At 49.8% G+C, this 19,240-nt stretch overlaps 1 protein-coding gene across 1 annotated transcript; it reads right to left on the bottom strand.

Moving 5' to 3' along the window:
- Positions 1–11,923: 11,923 nt before the first annotated feature.
- LOC127330839 (putative serpin-Z5) lies at positions 11,924–13,235 on the bottom strand. Its single transcript, XM_051356921.2, has 2 exons — positions 12,843–13,235; positions 11,924–12,742 (listed from the first exon to the last, which is right to left on the bottom strand). Exons 1-2 carry the CDS (start codon positions 13,233–13,235, stop codon positions 11,930–11,932), a joined length of 1,206 nt encoding a protein of 401 aa, XP_051212881.1. The 3' UTR covers positions 11,924–11,929.
- Positions 13,236–19,240: the final 6,005 nt, after the last annotated feature.

Here is a 19,240-nt window from a genome sequence, read left to right as displayed (position 1 = left end):
GAGGGGGGCTAGGACTAGGAGTGAGTACCCGCGTCGCATTCTTCCTACGAGGCCGCCCTGTGGGAGCGACAGGAGGGGGGCTAGGAGGGGGGCTAGGTGGGGGGCCCCGCCTCGAAGTCCCTACACCTACCAAGTCCTTGAGCTTCTTTTTAAGACCGCCACCCCTTTTTTTTGGCGGCATGCTTCAATCACCTGCAAACACAAATGAAGAGAGTGGTTTATTAGTACGCAATATTGTAAAGAGATAAATATTAGTGAAAGCAACAGAAATATAAGTAGATGAACATTAATGAAAGCAACAAATAATGCAAAAGGATGAACATTAATTAATTAGTGGAAGCAACAAATAGCTACCATAGAGTTCTCTCAAACATAGCACGGAGTTCTTACAAATAACCTAGCTAGACAATCTCTATTACACGGAGTTATTACAAATAGGCTAGCCTCACAATTACTACTACATAGATCGGTGCTTTGTGTCGCCATCCGTGATTGGACCGCGTGTCTCCTCATCGTCATCAGGCTCGGCGAACCAATAATCATCAATGAAACCTGGAGGTGGTCCATCTGCATCGAGGTCAATCCCTGCTTTGAACGCCTCGAGCAAACTCAGGTCTTCCGGGGCACGTACATCCTCGGCTTCATCTTCTGCATTGTCTCCATCCATGCCCGCGTCTTCTTGTTCATCGTCTACGACCATCTCATCGATAGTCGGCAAGCCGATTGTGAAATGGCCGGGGAGCCCTTCTTCCTGATAAAACTCGACACTCCTTGTTGTGGGGTCTACGCGGCGGTAATCGTCCTTGTTTGGCGGGGGCGGCCTATTGCGTGAAGGCACCGTCATCACAACATCCCATCCATGTAGACGTTTTGTCGGGTTTCTGCACGCGTACGGGAGATAGAATACTTGAAAGGCCTGGGTTGCCAAGATGTACACATCCTCTCCCTTATAAATGGAGTTCCTTTCAACTTCGACCAACCCAATTTCAGGATCCCGTCTCACCCGACGTGGGTCAAACCAATGGCATTTGAAGACGACGGGATTTAGCCCTTTGTGAAACCCGTAATTCAGCTCGTATATACCCTCGACTCTTCCATAGTAATGGAGCCCATCATCACCTTGACATACCACCCCACTATTTATTGTCTTCGCGTTGGGCCGGCTTGTTGTGTATTGATGGGTCTGGAAGCGATACCCGTTCACGTCATAGGAGTTGAACGCTTCTACGGAATGGTCAAAGCCCCTAGCAATTTTTCTTAGCTCTGACTTCATCTCTTTGTCAGTTCTTGCCTACAAGTTTAGCACAAGAAGTTTAGAACGAGAAATGACCGATAAATGTAGGAAGTGCTAGCTAATTTGGATAGAATAGTACCAAATTACAAAACCAGCTATCGAAACCGAAACCGCCTCCCTTATCGAAAATTTGCTTGGATTCTTCCGGGGTAGGCTCCCTGTGGGTATTCTTCCAATGTATAGCCTTGAATTTCCTATACCGATGAAAAGAGGAAGAGTTAGCCACGAACATACGAGTGAACGTTTGCGAATAATTAAATGGTTCGCACTTACTCGATGTACGGCTTCACTTCGACCATGGTGTTTAAGACATACGAGTGGATCAAGGTCCGCTCAGGTAGGTCCGTTCTGTACGGCTTCGAGCCACTTGACTTGCCACCAAGCCCCACGAAGATGCTAAGCTTGGGTACTTCTTCATTGTTGGCGGCATTTAAACGGAGGACCGGGTTGTGCTTTGTGGGAATGTTGGGATCATAGTGCTTAGTGGTGAAGTTTGCCACCTCCACGTTCAAGACTGCCTCGGCTATGGATGCTTCGATCTTGCATTTATTGCCAGTCATTTGACGAAGCTTTTGTGTTTCTCTCTCGGGACCAAACTGCCAACGGCCCCAATTCGGGCCCCCCTTTAAGCACTCCTCCGCGAGGTGCAGGATCATGTGTTGCATCGGATTAAAAAACCCTGGAGGAAAGATCTTCTCCAGATCGCAAAGCAACACGGGTGCCTCTTCATCCAGCTTCTCAATCACTTTAGTGTCTAACTCCCTAGCACAAATCTGGCGGAAGAAAAAACTCAACCTCGCTAGCACTCGCCAAGTCTTCTCAGGGACATAGCCTCGAATCATCACCGGCATTATCCGCTCAAGCCATATGTGGTAGTCATGACTCTTCAGTCCTTGTACTCGCAGCGTTTCAATGTTCAGGCCCCTCATCCAGCTTGGCTGCGAACCCATCGGGGAAAAACAAGGAGTCCTTCATCCATTGGAAGACCTCCCTTTTTGGGCCTTTGTGAGGCGTGACGGAGCGTGTGGCTTAGTCCAAGTTTTTTTTGGCACCATTAGGTGGCTGCATGTTCAACTCCGGCCTATCACACCACCTTTCTTGATCAATTCGAGCCTTTATGTTATCCTTCGTCTTCTCAGTGTCCACAATCGTGCTCCAAATGGCTTCACTGATATTCTTCTCGGTGTGCATTACATCAATGTTATGCGGGAGCTCGAGAAACTCAAAGTAAGGGAGCTTCCATAAGCACGGCTTGTGAGTCCATTGGTGTGTCTCCCCATATCCTAAGAAACCATTCCCATCCGGGCTAGGCTGAAGAGCATCTAACTCGGCCTTGATTTCCGTTCCGGTCTTCGGAATTGGCTTCGGGCCACGGACAACACGGCCTTTCTTGAAACTCTTTACATCACTCCTGTATGCATGCCTCCGCTCAAGGAACTGTCGAGCTTCATCAAAGCATGAATACTTGCCTCCCTTGTTTAGCCAGAAGAAAGTCACGGCCTGTCTGCACTTGCTTGTGGGCAAGGCCACTTCCCATGTGTACACCACCCGCAGAACAAAGCACGTGCTGGCAGGTCATGCAGGGACGTGTGGTACCACACATACATATCGAAGTACTCCTTCTTTGATGCGTCATATGTTCGGATCCCGCGACCTTCCCAGCCACGAACCAAGTCATCCACCAGCGGTTCCAGGTACACATTCATGTTCTTGCCCGGGTATTTGGGCCCTGGGATTATCATCGACACAAACATGTTCTCTGATCTCATGCAGACGCCAGGGGGGAGGTTCATGGGAATAACAAACACCGGCCAACAACCGTATACTTTGCAGCCGACATACCATATGGATTGAACCCATCGGTTGATATCGCAACCGCTACGCTCCTCGGGTCACCTGCTTTCAATGGAAATTTCTTCACAAAGTTCTTCCATGCGGTACCATCCGACGGATGTATCATCTTGTCGGTGTATCTGTTTCCTTCCACGGCCCACCTCATCTGCTGGGCGGTATCCTCGGTCATGAAGAGCCGCCGGATCCTCGGTAGAACCGGAAGATAGCGGAGGATATTCTTGGCAACCGTGGTCTGCCTCTTCGACCATCACCATTGCGGTCCACCTCAAAGTACCTAGAGGAATTGCATTTGATGCAATAATTTGTGTCAGCGTGCTCCTCTCGAATAGCATGCATCCCTTTGGACAAGCGTGTATCTGCTGAGATGACATCTTAAGGTCACCGAGCAATTTGGTCGAATAGTAGAAGTTTTGCGGCAAGAGGTGCCCTTTCGGCGAAGGCTGCCTACGATGACCAGAAGTTCATCGAACCCATCTCTGCACAAGTTCCTATGGCACTTCAAGGCCATAAGGCGAGCGATGGCATCTAGTTGGGTAACCTCTGTATTTTCATGTAGGGGTTCTACGAAGCAAACAGAGCCTCATAGTACTCCTTTGTGTTTTCCTCCGGGTCCTCACTTGTCTCCGCATCCTGAGGTGTCTCCACCTCTACATGAGAGCTTTCAGGCACATTACCATTAGCCAAGTTTTCTAAGCACCTATCAAAACCAGTGTCATATTCCCCCCTAGGTTGAATCTGCCGCACCTCCTTCCTAGCACGTTTCTTTGCCTTTTCTCCATGGTAAGTCCAAATCCTGTAGGACGGTGTGAACCCAAACTTGATCAGGTGCATACTCATAGTTTCCTTGTCCCGTGCCTTTCGGTTAGCGCACTTACTACAAGGGCACCAAACACTTATAGGTCTGCTAGGGATGGCAAACGCCCTATCCACAAACTGCTCGGTCTTTTCTCCCCATTCATCAGTATAGTTCCACTGACTGATTCTGCCATCGTACATCCAGCCACGATTATCCATCCTCTAATCAAGAACAAAACAGACGAACATAGCATTTATATATCAAATACGAAATAAATGCATCATATATTTATTTATTTTACGCGTGCATCAACCTGAAACTCTACTAGGTGGGCTCCTAGCAGCCGCCGGATCCGTAGATTGAGTACGTTCTCCCAGCTCTACCCCGATCCGAGACAGAATTTCGGCGGCACCTCCCGCTGCTCTCCCGATACACGTCTCGGCAAAAAGCCGAGAGGGGTGTGCATCCGGAGAACAACGGGGAGGCGCTACCGAAATCCTGTCTCGGATCGGGGTAGAGCACGGAGAACGTACCCAACTACGCATCCGCCGGCTGTCCCGATAAATGCCGTAAGAGTTACGGTTCATAATATGCGAGACCACTAATGCATATTTATCCGCGTAACCCTTACGGTCGGGAAGAGACGCCTAGGTATCGCGACAGACTTGGTGATCTAGACACAAAAAAAAACCTAGGTACAAGAGAGGCGAACGGATTCTCACCCTCGAAGCGTGATCGACAACAAGCGAAGAAGATCAACGACCCTCTGAGAGAATCGCCGAAGAAGATCCGAACGCCCGTCAAACACCCCCGCGACGCCGCCCCTCGTGTCCACCTCGAAGCATCGCCTGCATAACGAGAAAAATAGTCATGCAAGTGAACAAGAATTTTTTACAATAGTGGTATAACAATATTACTTCACCATAAAGAATTTCCTTCCGGCACATTATCTTATTTTTGCCATATGGGGCTAGTTTTAACATATCCGTATCATAAACACCTTTTTCAAAGCTAAATTCCTATTTCTAATTTATACTAAACACTAAAATATTATACTAAACTAAAATCCTATATCTAATTCATACTAAACTAAAATCCCAGTTGGAAGTTTAGAACCGGATTATACTATCATCTCCTCCATGCCCATGAACAGCCATGAGAAGACAATGCCAAGGTAAAATAGCCTTCACTCGCACACACAAAATTCTCACCGCGGGCGGCGGCGGGCTCCCAAGTTGGAATTGGAAGCTTTCCATACGCAGTCATATGCCCAACTCAAGGACACCCTGCTAGATCCTCCCCCGGCGGCTAAAACCACCGATCACGGCAAAATCTAAAGAATAATCCTCGAGGGCACGCCCGCTGGCAGCAGAATTGCGCCCGTTACCCCCACGAAAATAGCAGCCCCTACCGAACCGGGCCGACAGAACCCCAACCCCAATCACCCCGACCACGTGACAGCAACGTCGCGGCTGCGGTGTCCACTCCACTCCACTACGAGCTAGCAACGACTGACGAGGAGCCGGAATTCCCGCCGAAATGCAGTCCCTCGAGCTGGATTTGCTTCCCCCTTCTCGGCGGCGGCAATTTGCGCGGGTCAGATACCGAGGGAGGGTAAACCAGAGCCTACGGCAACGCACCCTAACAAACCCTAACCGTGGCAGAAAAAAAAACCCGGACGGTGCGTTACCTTGAAGCACGGGAGGAGGCCGGCGGCGGCTGCGTGGGAGGAGGAGGCCGGCGGCGGCTGCGTGGGAGGAGGAGGAGGAGGCCGGCGGCGGCTGCGTGGGAGGAGGAGGCCGGCGGCGGCTGCGTGGGAGGAGGAGGCCGGCGGCGGCTGCGTGGGATGAGGAGGAGGAGGCCGGCGTCGGCTGCGTGGGTGGTGGCCGGCGGCGGGTGCGTGGGCGGGTGGGGCCGGCAGCGGCGGCGGCGTGGGCGGTGGGGGCTGGCGACGGCGGCTGGCCGGAGGGGCGGAGGAGAGCAGGAGGTGGGCGGCGGCGCTTGGCGCGTGGGAGGAGGCAGGGGTGCGGGCGCGTGCTCGATTGGCCGAAACACACCTGGTCGGATCGACGTTTAGGGTTAAGTGAAAGTGGCTTTGCCGTGCGCAGCCTTTGCCGTGCGGCGGCGCTTGCCGTGCACGAGTTCTTTGCCGTGGGCTTACGCACGGCAAAGGGAGAAGCGCACGGCAAGGGAGAAGCGCACGGCAAAGGACCCTTTGCCGTGCGGCAGAGTTCTTTGCCGTGGGCTTACGCACGGCAAAGGATTTTTTATTTTTACCATTTTAATTATCGATAACATTAAGTTTTATTTAAAATTTATATTAAACTTGTTTTTTCAAAATGTGTATTATGTAATAATATATGTCCCATGCTTTTCAATAAATATGTGATTCAATCCGGTTCACCTCACGCGGAAAAATCAAGGGGGGTAGACGCAACTTCAATTGCTAACGCGGGAGTTGCAGATCAACCCGAAATCCCTAACCATAACCCTTAACCCTAAACCTTACCCTAACCCTAAATCATAACCAAAAGAATTAAAAAGTTACATTGGTGCACCCTCGCGCGGAGAAATCTAGGGGGGTAGACCCGCCGGGGCACACGTTCCGCTGTTTTGGGGGAGGAGGGGGATAACGACCGCCGGAGCACCGGAACCCCACCAAACCTTGCATGTGGACCTATTCTATGTGTCAAAGTGTGATGCAAGGTGTGATTCACAAAATGGTGCATGGCATGGATCCCGGTCGACATTCCTCACCTTCGGCGATAATACTTATGATTCACGGACGTGTACGCTGAAGTGTCCCGGCGGGGGTTGATGGGGTGCTAGACTGTGCCAAAGGGTGCCACACACGGTTTTCCATATGTCCAGGGACTAAACAAACCTAAACCTATGAAAAGTTACATTGGTGCACCCTCGCGCGGAGAAATCTAGGGGGTAGACCGCCGGGGCACACGTTCCGATTGTTTTGGGGGAGGAGGGGGATAACGACCGCCGGGAGCACCGTAACCCCACCAAACCTTGCATGTGGACCTATGATATGTGTCAAAGTGTGGTGCAAGGTCTAATGGTGCAAAAGTAGCTCCCCTAAACCCTAAACCCTAAGCGGGGAGGCTTCGAGCCCTAAACCCCTCTAAATCCCTAAACCACGACGCCGGAGCTGCAGAAGCATGCATCATAAACCCTAACCCTAACCCTAAACCCTAAACCTAAACCTAACCATAAATACTTACCCTTTAACCTAAACCCTAGCCCTAGCCCCTAAACCCTAGCCCTAACCCTACACCTAACCCTAACCAAGTAGATCGTGCACACCGTCGATCGTGTGATAATGGCTCTAGCTGCTGGTATATGTGCCAAAGGGTCCCAATCTTTGGTTCTCCATGTGTATATGTACTAAACAAACCTAAAATAATGAAAAGTTACATTGGTGCACCCTCGCGCGGAGAAATCTAGGGGGGTAGACCCGCCGGGCACGCGTTCCCATTGTTTTGGGGGAGGAGGGGATAACGACCGCCGAGCACCGGAACCCCACCAAACCTTGCATGTGGACCTATGATATGTGTCAAAGTGTGATGCAAGGTGTAATTCTCCAAATGGTGCATGGCATGGATCCCCGGTCGACATCCCTCACCTTCGGGCGATAACACTTAACGTATTCCCCGGACGTGTACGGTGAAGTGTCCCGCCGCGGGTATATCGGGGGCTAGACTGTGCCAAAGGGTGCCACACATGGTTTTCCATATGTCCATGGACTAAACAAACCTAAACCTATGAAAAGGTATATTGGTGGAACCTCGCGCGGAGAAATCTAGGGGGGTAGACCCGCCGGGGCACACGTTCCGCTGTTTTGGGGGGAGGAGGGGATAACGACCGCCGGAGCACCGGAACCCCACCAAACCTTGCATGTGGACCTATGATATGTGTCAAAGTGTGGTGCAAGGTCTAATGGTGCAAAAGTAGCTCCCCTAAACCCTAAACCCTAAACTGGGGAGGCTTCGAGCCCTAAACCGCTCTAAATCCCTAAACCACGACGCCTGAGTCGAGAAGCATGCATCATAAACCCTAACCCGAACCCAAAACCCTAAACCTAAACCTAACCATAAATACTTACCCTTTAACCTAAACCCTAGCCCTAGCCCCTAAACCCTAGCCCTAACCCTACACCCTAACCCTAACCAGTAGATCAGGCACACCGTCGATCGTGTGATAATGGCTCTAGCTGCTGGTATATGTGCCAAAGGGTCCCAATCTTTGGTTCTCCATGTGTATATGTACTAAACAAACCTAAAATAATGAAAAGTTACATTGGTGCACCCTCGCGGAGAAATCTAGGGGGGTAGACCCGCCGGGGCACGCGTTCCGCTGTTTTGGGGGGAGGAGGGGATAACGACCGCCGGAGCACCGGAACCCCACCAAACCTTGCATGTGGACCTATGATATGTGTCAAAGTGTGATGCTAGGTGTAATTCACCAAATGGTGCATGGCATGGATCCCCGGTCTGACATCCCTCACCTTCGGGCGATAACACTTAACAGATTCCTGGACGTGTACGGTGAAGTGTCCCGCCGCGGGTATATCGGGGGCTAGACTGTGCCAAAGGGTGCCACACATGGTTTTCCATATGTCCATGGACTAAACAAACCTAAACCTATGAAAAGGTATATTGGTGGAACCTCGCGCGGAGAAATCTAGGGGGGTAGACCCGCCGGGGCACACGTTCCGCTGTTTTGGGGGAGGAGGGGGATAACGACCGCCGGAGCACCGTAACCCCACCAAACCTTGCATGTGGACCTATGATATGTGTCAAAGTGTGGTGCAAGGTCTAATGGTGCAAAAGTAGCTCCCCTAAACCCTAAACCCTAAAGCCGGGAGGCGTCGAGCCCTAAACCCCTCTAAATCCCTAAACCACGACGCCGGAGCTGCAGAAGCATGCATCATAAACCCTAACCCTAACCCTAAACCCTAAACCTAAACCTAACCATAAATACTTACCCTTTAACCTAAACCCTAGCCCTAGCCCCTAAACCCTAGCCCTAACCCTACACCCTAACCCTAACCAGTAGATCAGGCACACCGTCGATCGTGTGATAATGGCTCTAGCTGCTGGTATATGTGCCAAAGGGTCCCAATCTTTGGTTCTCCATGTGTATATGTACTAAACAAACCTAAAATAATGAAAAGTTACATTGGTGCACCCTCGCGCGGAGAAATCTAGGGGGGTAGACCCGTAGGCACGCGTTCCATTGTTTTGGGGGGAGGAGGGGATAACGACCGCCGGAGCACCGGAACCCCACCAAACCTTGCATGTGGACCTATGATATGTGTCAAAGTGTGATGCAAGGTGTAATTCACCAAATGTAGCAACGCATGGAACCCCGCACTGACATCCCTCACCTTCGTGCGATAACACTTAACGTATTCTGGACGTGTACGGTGAAGTGTCCCGCCGCGGGTATATCGGGGCTAGACTGTGCCAAAGGGTGCCACACATGGTTTTCCATATGTCCATGGACTAAACAAACCTAAACCTATGAAAAGGTATATTGGTGGAACCTCGCGCGGAGAAATCTAGGGGGGTAGACCCGCCGGGGCACACGTTCCGCTGTTTTGGGGGAGGAGGGGGATAACGACCGCCGGAGCACCGTAACCCCACCAAACCTTGCATGTGGACCTATGATATGTGTCAAAGTGTGGTGCAAGGTCTAATGGTGCAAAAGTAGCTCCCCTAAACCCTAAACCCTAAACTGGGGAGGCTTCGAGCCCTAAACCCCTCTAAATCCCTAAACCACGACGCCGGAGCTGCAGAAGCATGCATCATAAACCCTAACCCTAACCCTAAACCCTAAACCTAAACCTAACCATAAATACTTACCCTTTAACCTAAACCCTAGCCCTAGCCCCTAAACCCTAGCCCTAACCCTACACCCTAACCCTAACCAGTAGATCAGGCACACCGTCGATCGTGTGATAATGGCTCTAGCTGCTGGTATATGTGCCAAAGGGTCCCAATCTTTGGTTCTCCATGTGTATATGTACAAAACAAACCTAAAATAATGAAAAGTTACATTGGTGCACCCTCGCGCGGAGAAATCTAGGGGGGTAGACCCGCCGGGCACGCGTTCATTGTTTTGGGGGAGGAGGGGATAACGACCGCCGGAGCACCGGAACCCCACCAAACCTTGCATGTGGACCTATGATATGTGTCAAAGTGTGATGCTAGGTGTAATTCACCAAATGGTGCATGGCATGGATCCCCGGTCTGACATCCCTCACCTTCGGGCGATAACACTTAACAGATTCCTGGACGTGTACGGTGAAGTGTCCCGCCGCGGGTATATCGGGGGCTAGACTGTGCCAAAGGGTGCCCCACATGGTTTTCCATATGTCCATGGACTAAACAAACCTAAACCTATGACAAGGTATATTGGTGGAACCTCGCGGAGAAATCTAGGGGTAGACAATCCGGGGCCCACAGACCGCCGTTTTTAGGGGGTTATGTCCCGCGGAGCACCGAAATGCAACCAAAACTTGCAACTGGACCTAAAACCTACCCTAACAAACCTAAGAGAATGAAAAAGTACATTGTGCACCCTCGCGCGGAGAAATCAACGGGGGTAGACCCGCCGTCCCGCTGTTTTGGGGGGAAGGAGGGGGACGGCCGCCGGAGCACCGGAACCCTCATATTTGTGGGGGATGAGCATGGAGATTAATTTTGTATTGCACATTGTCTTAAGTAACACTAATAAATAGTCATCAAAAAGTAAAACTAATAAAAAAATAAATATAAGTATTAGATGAAATAAAATAGAAAGAAAAACAAATAAAATGAAGTATGGCGCACGGCAAAGAAGGAGTGCACGGCAAAGGCGTCTTTGCCGTGCATTTTATCTGGCCGCACGGCAAAGGGAGGCCCACGGCAATGTCCCAGTCCTTTGCCGAGCACAGTTTCTTTGCCGTGCGGCCTCTGTTGGCTTTGCCGTCATGTTTTCTTTGCCGTGCGCGTTTGAGGAACTTTGCCGTGCGAGGGAACGTTGCCGTGCGGCATGGGTGAGGTTGCCGTGCTCTTTATCTTTGCCGTGCGCCGCCCTTTAACTTTGCCGTGCACATATTCTTTGCCGTGCGTGCCTCTTGCGGCGCACGGCAAAGAATTCTTTGCCGTGCGGTGCCTCACGGCAATGATATGCTGCACGGCAGCGCCTGATTTTCCTGTAGTGGGGGTCATAGTTTATGTGCGGCGGGAGATGGTGTGCGCGATGCAAGCGAGGAGGCAGCCTATTTACAAGTGAGGAGGCCAGTGCGTGCATTAACGTTGGCGTATGGGTTCCCCGTACATTGCCTCATGGGAAAGACGCAACAGCGATGAGACGCCTCGCCTGCCACTACCTCGTGGGAAAGATGCAACAGCGACGAGACGCCTCGCCTGCCACTACCTCGGAAACCAGCGAGTCTTAAAAGCTAACCGTGTCTTTATTTTGGGATGGCCATCCATCATCTCTGTGGCAGGGCCGGCTCTGGTGTCCCATGCCGCCCCCTATGGGACGGGGTTGGCCTGTGGGCGCGGACAATTTTTGGACCACGTCGGGTCTAAATCTTTGGGGGCCGCGGTTGCTTCATGATTCAAGCGTGAGTTGTAACATAGATTGCAAGTAAGATTCGACGATATTGCTTGACTAGAAATTACTAGGTTAATAACTCATTCAAGTAAGAATTGGTCACACCTTATTTACTTCTTCCATGATTTGTGAGAGTGCCCACGATTCTACCACTGTTTTTTTTTAATCAATAGAGGTCTTTCTTATACCAAGAAATATGGATGATAGATGCTGCTTGGAATCCTCGCGCAAAATGCAACCTGGGTAAGTAAATGTATAAATTTATATTTAACCAGCATAGCAATGGTAGCAAGATAACGAAGTACATTTAATTGAAAGATTATAACTCGCACTTGAGTCCGCAAATAAGCTCCCAGCACTGTAATCCCTCAGTTGATCGAGGGGTCAACGACGTGGCCCGCGAAGAGGATCGCACCGGACACCTCCTCGATCACAAAGAAGGCAAACGGATGGTCGGCGACGAAATCCACAGGCGGCGGTGGTGGCGGGGAGTACATACTACACCCAACTAGAGAACCGGTGAGAGCCGCGGCTTCGGTGCCTTCCTCATTCACCTCTATGAAAGCCTTGTGCATCACCTTCTGTAGCGCCAGCCTCCTCCCTCCTCTTGCGCCGTCCTCCGCCATGCCCGTCAGATCGGCCTTCCCCTCGTCGAACGCCTCCCCGAGGCCGAGTTCCCGGAGATGGCCTGACATGTCCCTGCCGAAGCTGAGCTTGAACTTGGGCAGCCGGAAGTCGCCGACCAGGACGTCGTTCCTCGGCAGGTGCTTCCGCACAAAGTCCGGGTCGCAGTTGATCTTGTCGGTGAGCCGCCACAGCCCGTCCCGCGCGTCGGGGAGGAAGACGCACATCGAGTAGATGGGCGCCGGCTGGGCGGGCAACGGGCGGCCGCGTTCATAGCGGAGCTGGAGCACCTTGAAGCCGTCGTGGCAGGCGAGGAGCTGCCTGCCAAAGTCACGCATGAAGGACACGTCGACGTCGGTGCCGTCGAGGCGGTGGAACTTGTCCTCCTTGGTGAGCTTCTTATAGAAGGGCTTGTCCCACCTGCCCTTGAAGTAGATGGCGTTGGCGAGCACGAGGTCGGTGAGAGGCGACAGCGCGCCCGGACTGAAGATGGAGGGGATGAGGTTGTTCGTCGACGCCGCCACCCATGCGTTGATCTGCTTGCCTGCTTCCTCCGGCTGCATGCAGCACCACACACGTACAGTACTGCTAGTTTACTTACACGTTGACATCCATGTGTATGAACTATGAAGTCAGGAAAAATAACTGTATACGGACCTTTTGGCGGAAGTTGACGGCACGCGTGACGGCCTTGTACGACTGGACAGCAGCGTCGCGGTAGGCGGGGCGGAGGGGCATCGTCATGTCGTGCCACACGCCGCACGCGAAGCTGATGCGAGGCCCGCCGGCGTGGGACTGGTCGGCGAGGACATGACCGACGAGCCCGCGGACGTGCTCGGCTAGGACGTCGCGCGAAGGTGCACCGAGGACGCCGAGCAGCTCGTTGAGGGTGCGCTCACGGGCGCCGGCGGCCACAAGTGATAGCGCCGCGTAGACTGACAGCGGTGAGTAGACGAGGTTGCCGCTCCTGCCGGCGTCGTCAGCGAGGCGCTTGTTGAGACCCAGCGCGAACGCCTGCATGCCGTTCGCAGATTGCATCTTGTCTTGCATGCGCTGTGTTTGTCTCCTCCTCCAAGTCAAGGCTTGCAGTTTATATAACCCAACCTGACAATAGGGCTAGTTGACTTGGGTCATAAGTCATTAATCACCATTAGGCTCACTTCGGCGTCACCGTGCGAGGCCGGGCCTATATGGGTCGGCTACCACCGCCGTTCCTCCTCCATAACCCAAAGCGGCACCTGGGTCGTGGGAAAGTAGTCACTTGCACTAGTAGAAAAACGGACAACCATCTAAGCCTTTAGTACCGGTTCCCTTACGAATCGGTACTAAAGTGGTCATTTGTACCGGGCTGAGGGCTCAGACGGGTGAGGAGCTTTGGTACCGGTTTCGGAGGGGCCACTGGTGGAAAAAGGGCCTTTAGTCGCGGTTCGCAACTGCCATTAGTCGCGGTTGCGCAACCGCGACCAAATAAGCGCGACTAAAGGCTCCCCCCTTTAGTCGCGGTTGCTTACGAACCGCGACTAAAGGCCCGTCCACGTGGGCGTCAGGCGACCGTCGGGGCGGAGGACCTTTAGTCGTGGTTCTTCTGGCCAACCGCGACTAAAGGCCGCCGCAGGTTTAGGGTTTTAGCCCCCCCCCCCCCCAACCTGTTTTCTTTTTAATTTGTATTGTTTTATTTCTTTTGTGTTTTATTTTAATTTTGAAGGAGTTTCACATATTCTACGGTACTACATACATGCATATGAATGTACAATTTCAAACAAATTTGAAATTAGAACCAAAAAGAATTCAAGAGGAATATACAATATATATATATATATATATATTCAATATCATCGGATGACCATATACAATTTTGAACAAGTTTCCATACATAATTTAATGCATATGAAGTTCTACGTCCTCGTAATAGTGTTCTCCTTTAGGATGGAGGACTTCCCTCGTGAACCATCCAGCTAGTTCCTCTTGAAGTGGTCGGAAGCGAGCTTCTGGACTAAGCATCTTCCGGAGGTTATTCCTCTTCTCATTGTTATCACTCGGAACCCGCTCAGAGGTGTATCTTCGGATCATCTCACAGACATAGTATCCACATAGATTGGTCCCCGCTGGCTGAATATCGCCACCATTCTTAGCCATTGACCGCATGAAATGTAGCTCTTTTTTGAAATTACCGACCCTTTCATCTGAGAACCGTCTCCAAACCCTACGAGGCAAAGAAAATTAAATGAACAAGAGAGTTATTAGTTACTTGATATTAGGAAATGAACGAAATAGACCGATCGATATAGAGCGCAAATGAATGAAAATAATTACTTCTGCAGCATTCTTCTCATGTCGCCCCAAAGCTTTGCTTCCAGATTCAGAGAGTCGTGGACGAGACATGTGGAGGTGTCAAATTTAATTACTAGCAGAATCCAGTGGAACCTGCGGACACGATACATGCACAGTCATGCATAACTCATCGATTAGCCGGCCACATACCATGCATGAAGTAAACAAAAGAGAATGTGCTCAAGACAGAAACACTCACCCAAAATGGTAAGGAAATAGAATATCACTTTTGAGTTCCTGCTTTGTAAGAAACTGCCACAGGTCTTCCTCCACGTCGGCAGGGTGATGCTCTAACACATATCCATTAACGATGTGTGGGTCAACGAACCCCACATCAAGGATGTTCCTTACTCTGCATTCATTAATCTTCATTCTGCATATATAATAGCGTACACAACAATATAGTTAGGACATATATATAGTGCAGGCAATATGAACGAGATGGGGTAGAAATAAATCACTTACAGAACGTAGCAACTGATGATAGATTTGTCGAGCTCGCGCAGATTGAAAAGCTGGAACAATTCACTCAGATGAATTTGTACATAGTAATGTTTGAAGTGATGCTCATATCTAACTTCCGCATAAATATATTCTTTGGCGTTTTTATTTTTTATGTGACCCTTGTACCATTTCAGCAGACTTTTCATTTGTGGAGGTAGATCCTCTTCCTGCGCAGGCTCGACGAGAGGCTCATTCGGCACATATGTAATTACTACCTCCTTCACTGGCGCCTCATCAAGGTCTAACAGTTCACGAAGAGTCATACCTAAGTTGGCCGCTTGTTCTCTGGCACTCGTTACAGTCAATCCCTGTGCTTCCGCAGCTTCTATGATATCGGGGGCATCCGGACCGGCGGCTTTCACTATGAGCGGGACAATCGATTGTTTACTTTGTTCCCCGAGCTGGGCAACTCGTTTCCCGCTTTTTTTACTTTCTAATTCTTTCTCGGCCTCCTCCAAGGCTTTCTTCTCCTGCTTCTCCGCCCGCTCTTTCTTCTCCTTCAACATGAGTGCCTGCCTACGAAGTTCACGTGCATAGTCATCAGGCAGATTCTTCGCGGCTTGGGACGGTGTGCTCAAAAATGAATTAGCCCACTTCTTTTGCTCATCAGAAAATACTGGCTTGGGCTCGGGCTCTCTTTTCTTCTTGCAGTCCGCCTTCCATTTCTCATAATCAGCAGTCGCGGCCGCGTCGACTTCCTCAGCACTACGTTCCCAAGGCCTCGTGGGGAGAGGCTTCAGTGATGACTCCGGTACCTTTGTGGTCTCAGGTACATAACGGTCCGGGTTAATACTCCAGGACTGCTTCTGCTTCTTCGCCGGAGGTGGATTGGGGGGCGGCGTCTGTTTACCCGCCCGGGGCGGACTGGGGGGCGGCGGCTGCTTACCCGCCGGAGGTGAATTGGGGGCGGCGTCGGCTGACGTGAAGGAGGTGTAGGTGAAGCACCACCACCACCACCGCCACCGCCACCACCACCGTAGGGGGGTGGACTTGTTAGCCTTGGCGCCTCGCCTGGAAACTTGATAAACTTCTTTTGCCATAGAATGAAATGGCGCTTGACATCTCCAAGTCTTCTCTCCCCTTCAGGTGTAGCAATGTCAATCTCCAGGTCCTCAAACCCTTGTACTATGTCCTCCACCGTGACACGAGCATAGCCATCTTGAATGGGCTTGTTGTGGTGGAGTGCTCCAGGTTCACATGGTAAAGCACTGCCGATGGCTACCTTCATGGACATGTTCCCGATTGGATAATACAGATGGCATTCTTTCATCTCCTTTACATCGTCCACGGGGTAGCGAGGAGGCTCCGGTGCAGTAATTTCGATTGTCGGTGCATGTGCACCAGCCGGTGGGGCCTCCGTGGAAGCCACGCTGCTTCTCCGCTGCTGGCTTCCGAGATACGCTGGATGATCTTCATGCTGCGTCCGAGCTGCATCTCTTTCTTGTACTAGTACATTCACGGTTTTCTTCATCTCATCCATTTCCGATGCCAACCGCGCCACAACATCTGCATCCCGATCCATCTTTCTCTTACGGCTTCTGTAACCGTACGGGTCATCGTTCTGGGAGAACCCTATTTTCCACAGAAGGTTCCCCATGCCTCGTACACGTCCTCCGTGTTCAGGATTCCCGAGGGCTTTTGTCAGCGCGTTGTTCTCTCTGTTGAACTTGATCTTCCCCTCTTGAGCATCCCTCATTGCGTTAATAAGGGCTTGGGTGGGTTTAAACATTTTGCCCCGGTAAACACACTCCCCTGTCTCCGGGAGTAGCGTTCCTCCATGCCCGTACCACCAGCTTTTGGCCCTTGGGTCCCATCTCTCCGTACCTGGACGGATTCCTCGCGTCCTCAGCTCGTTCTCCATCTTCTCCGACCTAGGCTCCCAAAGGCGATACCCTCCTGGCCCCATAATATGATTGTACTCCTTCTTAGCCGCATTTTCCTTATTTTTTTCGATATTTGAATGAACTGCTCTGATTTCTTTTGCTTCACAAATTCTGGCCAATCATGTTTCAGTTTCTCATATTGTCCTTTGAAATCCGGAGTCTTGTTCTCGTTGACATAGTCACGGGCTAGATTTTGCTTGAATTTCCGGAATGCGTCGGCCATCTTATGAAGAGCGAACTGTTTGACTAGCCTCCTCCTCTCCTTGTTTTCCTCAATCTTGTTACCCTCCTCATCGAATTTGTTGTATTCCGGAGGTAGAACGAAATGTTGCATAAGCTTTTTCAAGCAATCTTTTTTTGTTCTCTTATCGACAAAAGTGAAACCAAGACGTGCCTTCTTTGGCTCATTCCACTCCTGGACGGTGATCGAGACGTTGTCGCTAACAACTCCGGCTGCGCGTTCGGTTAATATGGTTAATTCGGTTCGGTAAATACGGTTTTACGGTAAATACAGTTTCTATACTTCGGTTAATACGGTTTCGTATAAAAATACGATTCGGTTTCGGTAATAACCATATTAATTCGGTTCGGTTTCGGTAATAACCATATTAACCAAAGTTGACGCGAATTTTTAAATAACACTTATTTTTTATGGACATGTATTTCGTTCCTATATTTTTAAAGGCCAAACTGATTATGTTACAGGAAACAGAAATGATAAATAATGAAAATACGGCAAAATTTAAAAAATGCTGCACATTACAGACTTGAAATAATGAAATGTGGCCAAATTACAAAAACGATGCATATTACAGACTTAAAAAAATGAGAATGCTACCAAATTGAAAAAAAATGATGCACGTTAAGTACTTGAACTCAGGACCTGCCAAGTATTTCACGTAAAGTACAACATACACACCACCACGCTATGGCACCTCCATTGTCTAATATGCACTTGTAAACTAATATAAACGTTTTACATAAAATATGGATGGTCTGCAAAGCAAAATTCGTTGTTGGGCTAGGCTGTTCGGTTTTCTTCGGTTAACTGTGGTTTTCCCGGTTTTAAACCGAATTAACCGAGTTGTGTATGGTTAGCACTTTTGCTAACTGTAACCTAACCATAAAACCATAAAAACTGAAATTCGGTTTCGGTTAGATTTTTTTCGGTTCGGTTTTCGGTTTCAGTTCGGTTATGTGCAGTCGGACTAACAACGGCTCCGCATTGGTTGATAAACTTGGTGGCGTTCTTGTGGGGCTCCAGCGGCTTGCCGGTTGCACTGTCGACAACCTTGATGGTACATGTTTCTCCTTGTTTCATCGTCTTGGTTGCGCCACGCTTTGACGACGTACTCGATTGTTTCGACTATCCGGCCGAGGGCTAAAATAAGAAAGAGAGTCGCGCGCGTTAGTACACACATAATTATTTAAATCAGTTAGTTTGTATCACCAGAGGCTCAATGTATATATATATACCTCGGCGCCGGAGGTGGTTGCTACTTCCAATTGAAGATCGTCGTTTATCGACGTTTGTTCGGCATCATCTTGCTGACGGCCTTCATCTTCACCGTCAAGGTTCAGATAAGAAGAGATCTCTTCTTCATCTTGATCGGCCGGCACATAAAGAATATCGCCGTTTATGAGGCCAAATATATGTTCTTCAGCTTCCGGATCATAGTTGGCCATAATCGGGTCAGCTCTATCGTCCGCCATATGTCAGTCCTAAAAACATGTAGTAAAAACAAATTAATTGTGTATATGCATTATCACATCTCTTCTACATATAAAGAGAGAGGGCGACGAGGGAGGCGAGAGGGGGGACGCAGTGACCGCGTGACCGAGAGACCGGTGGCGGTGGCGAAAGGGCGGTGGCGGTGCCGAGGACACATAACCCTCGCCGCCCCCTCTCGATCCCAAAAAAAACACCGCGCATATACGGAGGGGGCGACGAGCGCTGCCCCCTCCGTATACGCGCGGTGGTTAAGTAAAATTTTAGATAAGTCAAAAAATTTAAGACAAAATTTTTAAGTCAAATTTTGAGTTCTTTTAAAAGTGACAAACTTTTGTTAAGTTATTTTGACAAACTTTTGTTATTTCGAAAATTTAGTTCATTTTTTTGACAAACTTTTGTTAAGTTGTTTTTGTTAAATTTTGTTAAGTTATTTCTTGTTAATTTAAAATTTTGTTATATATCTTAAAGTTTTTGTGAAGTTCAAATTTTGTTAAGTTACTGTTTCTGTGAAGTTCAATTTTTTTGTTAAGTTAATTAAAGTTTTTATGAAGTTAAATTTTTTGTTAATTAAAAAAAATGGGAGTTGGAGGGGCCGGGGCCGGGCG

The sequence above is a fragment of the Lolium perenne genome, chromosome 2 (assembly GCF_019359855.2).
Source record: "Lolium perenne isolate Kyuss_39 chromosome 2, Kyuss_2.0, whole genome shotgun sequence".
NCBI lineage: Eukaryota > Viridiplantae > Streptophyta > Magnoliopsida > Poales > Poaceae > Lolium > Lolium perenne.
Note: the sequence above shows the minus strand (reverse complement) of the source record. Positions and strands in the feature narration are given on the sequence as shown.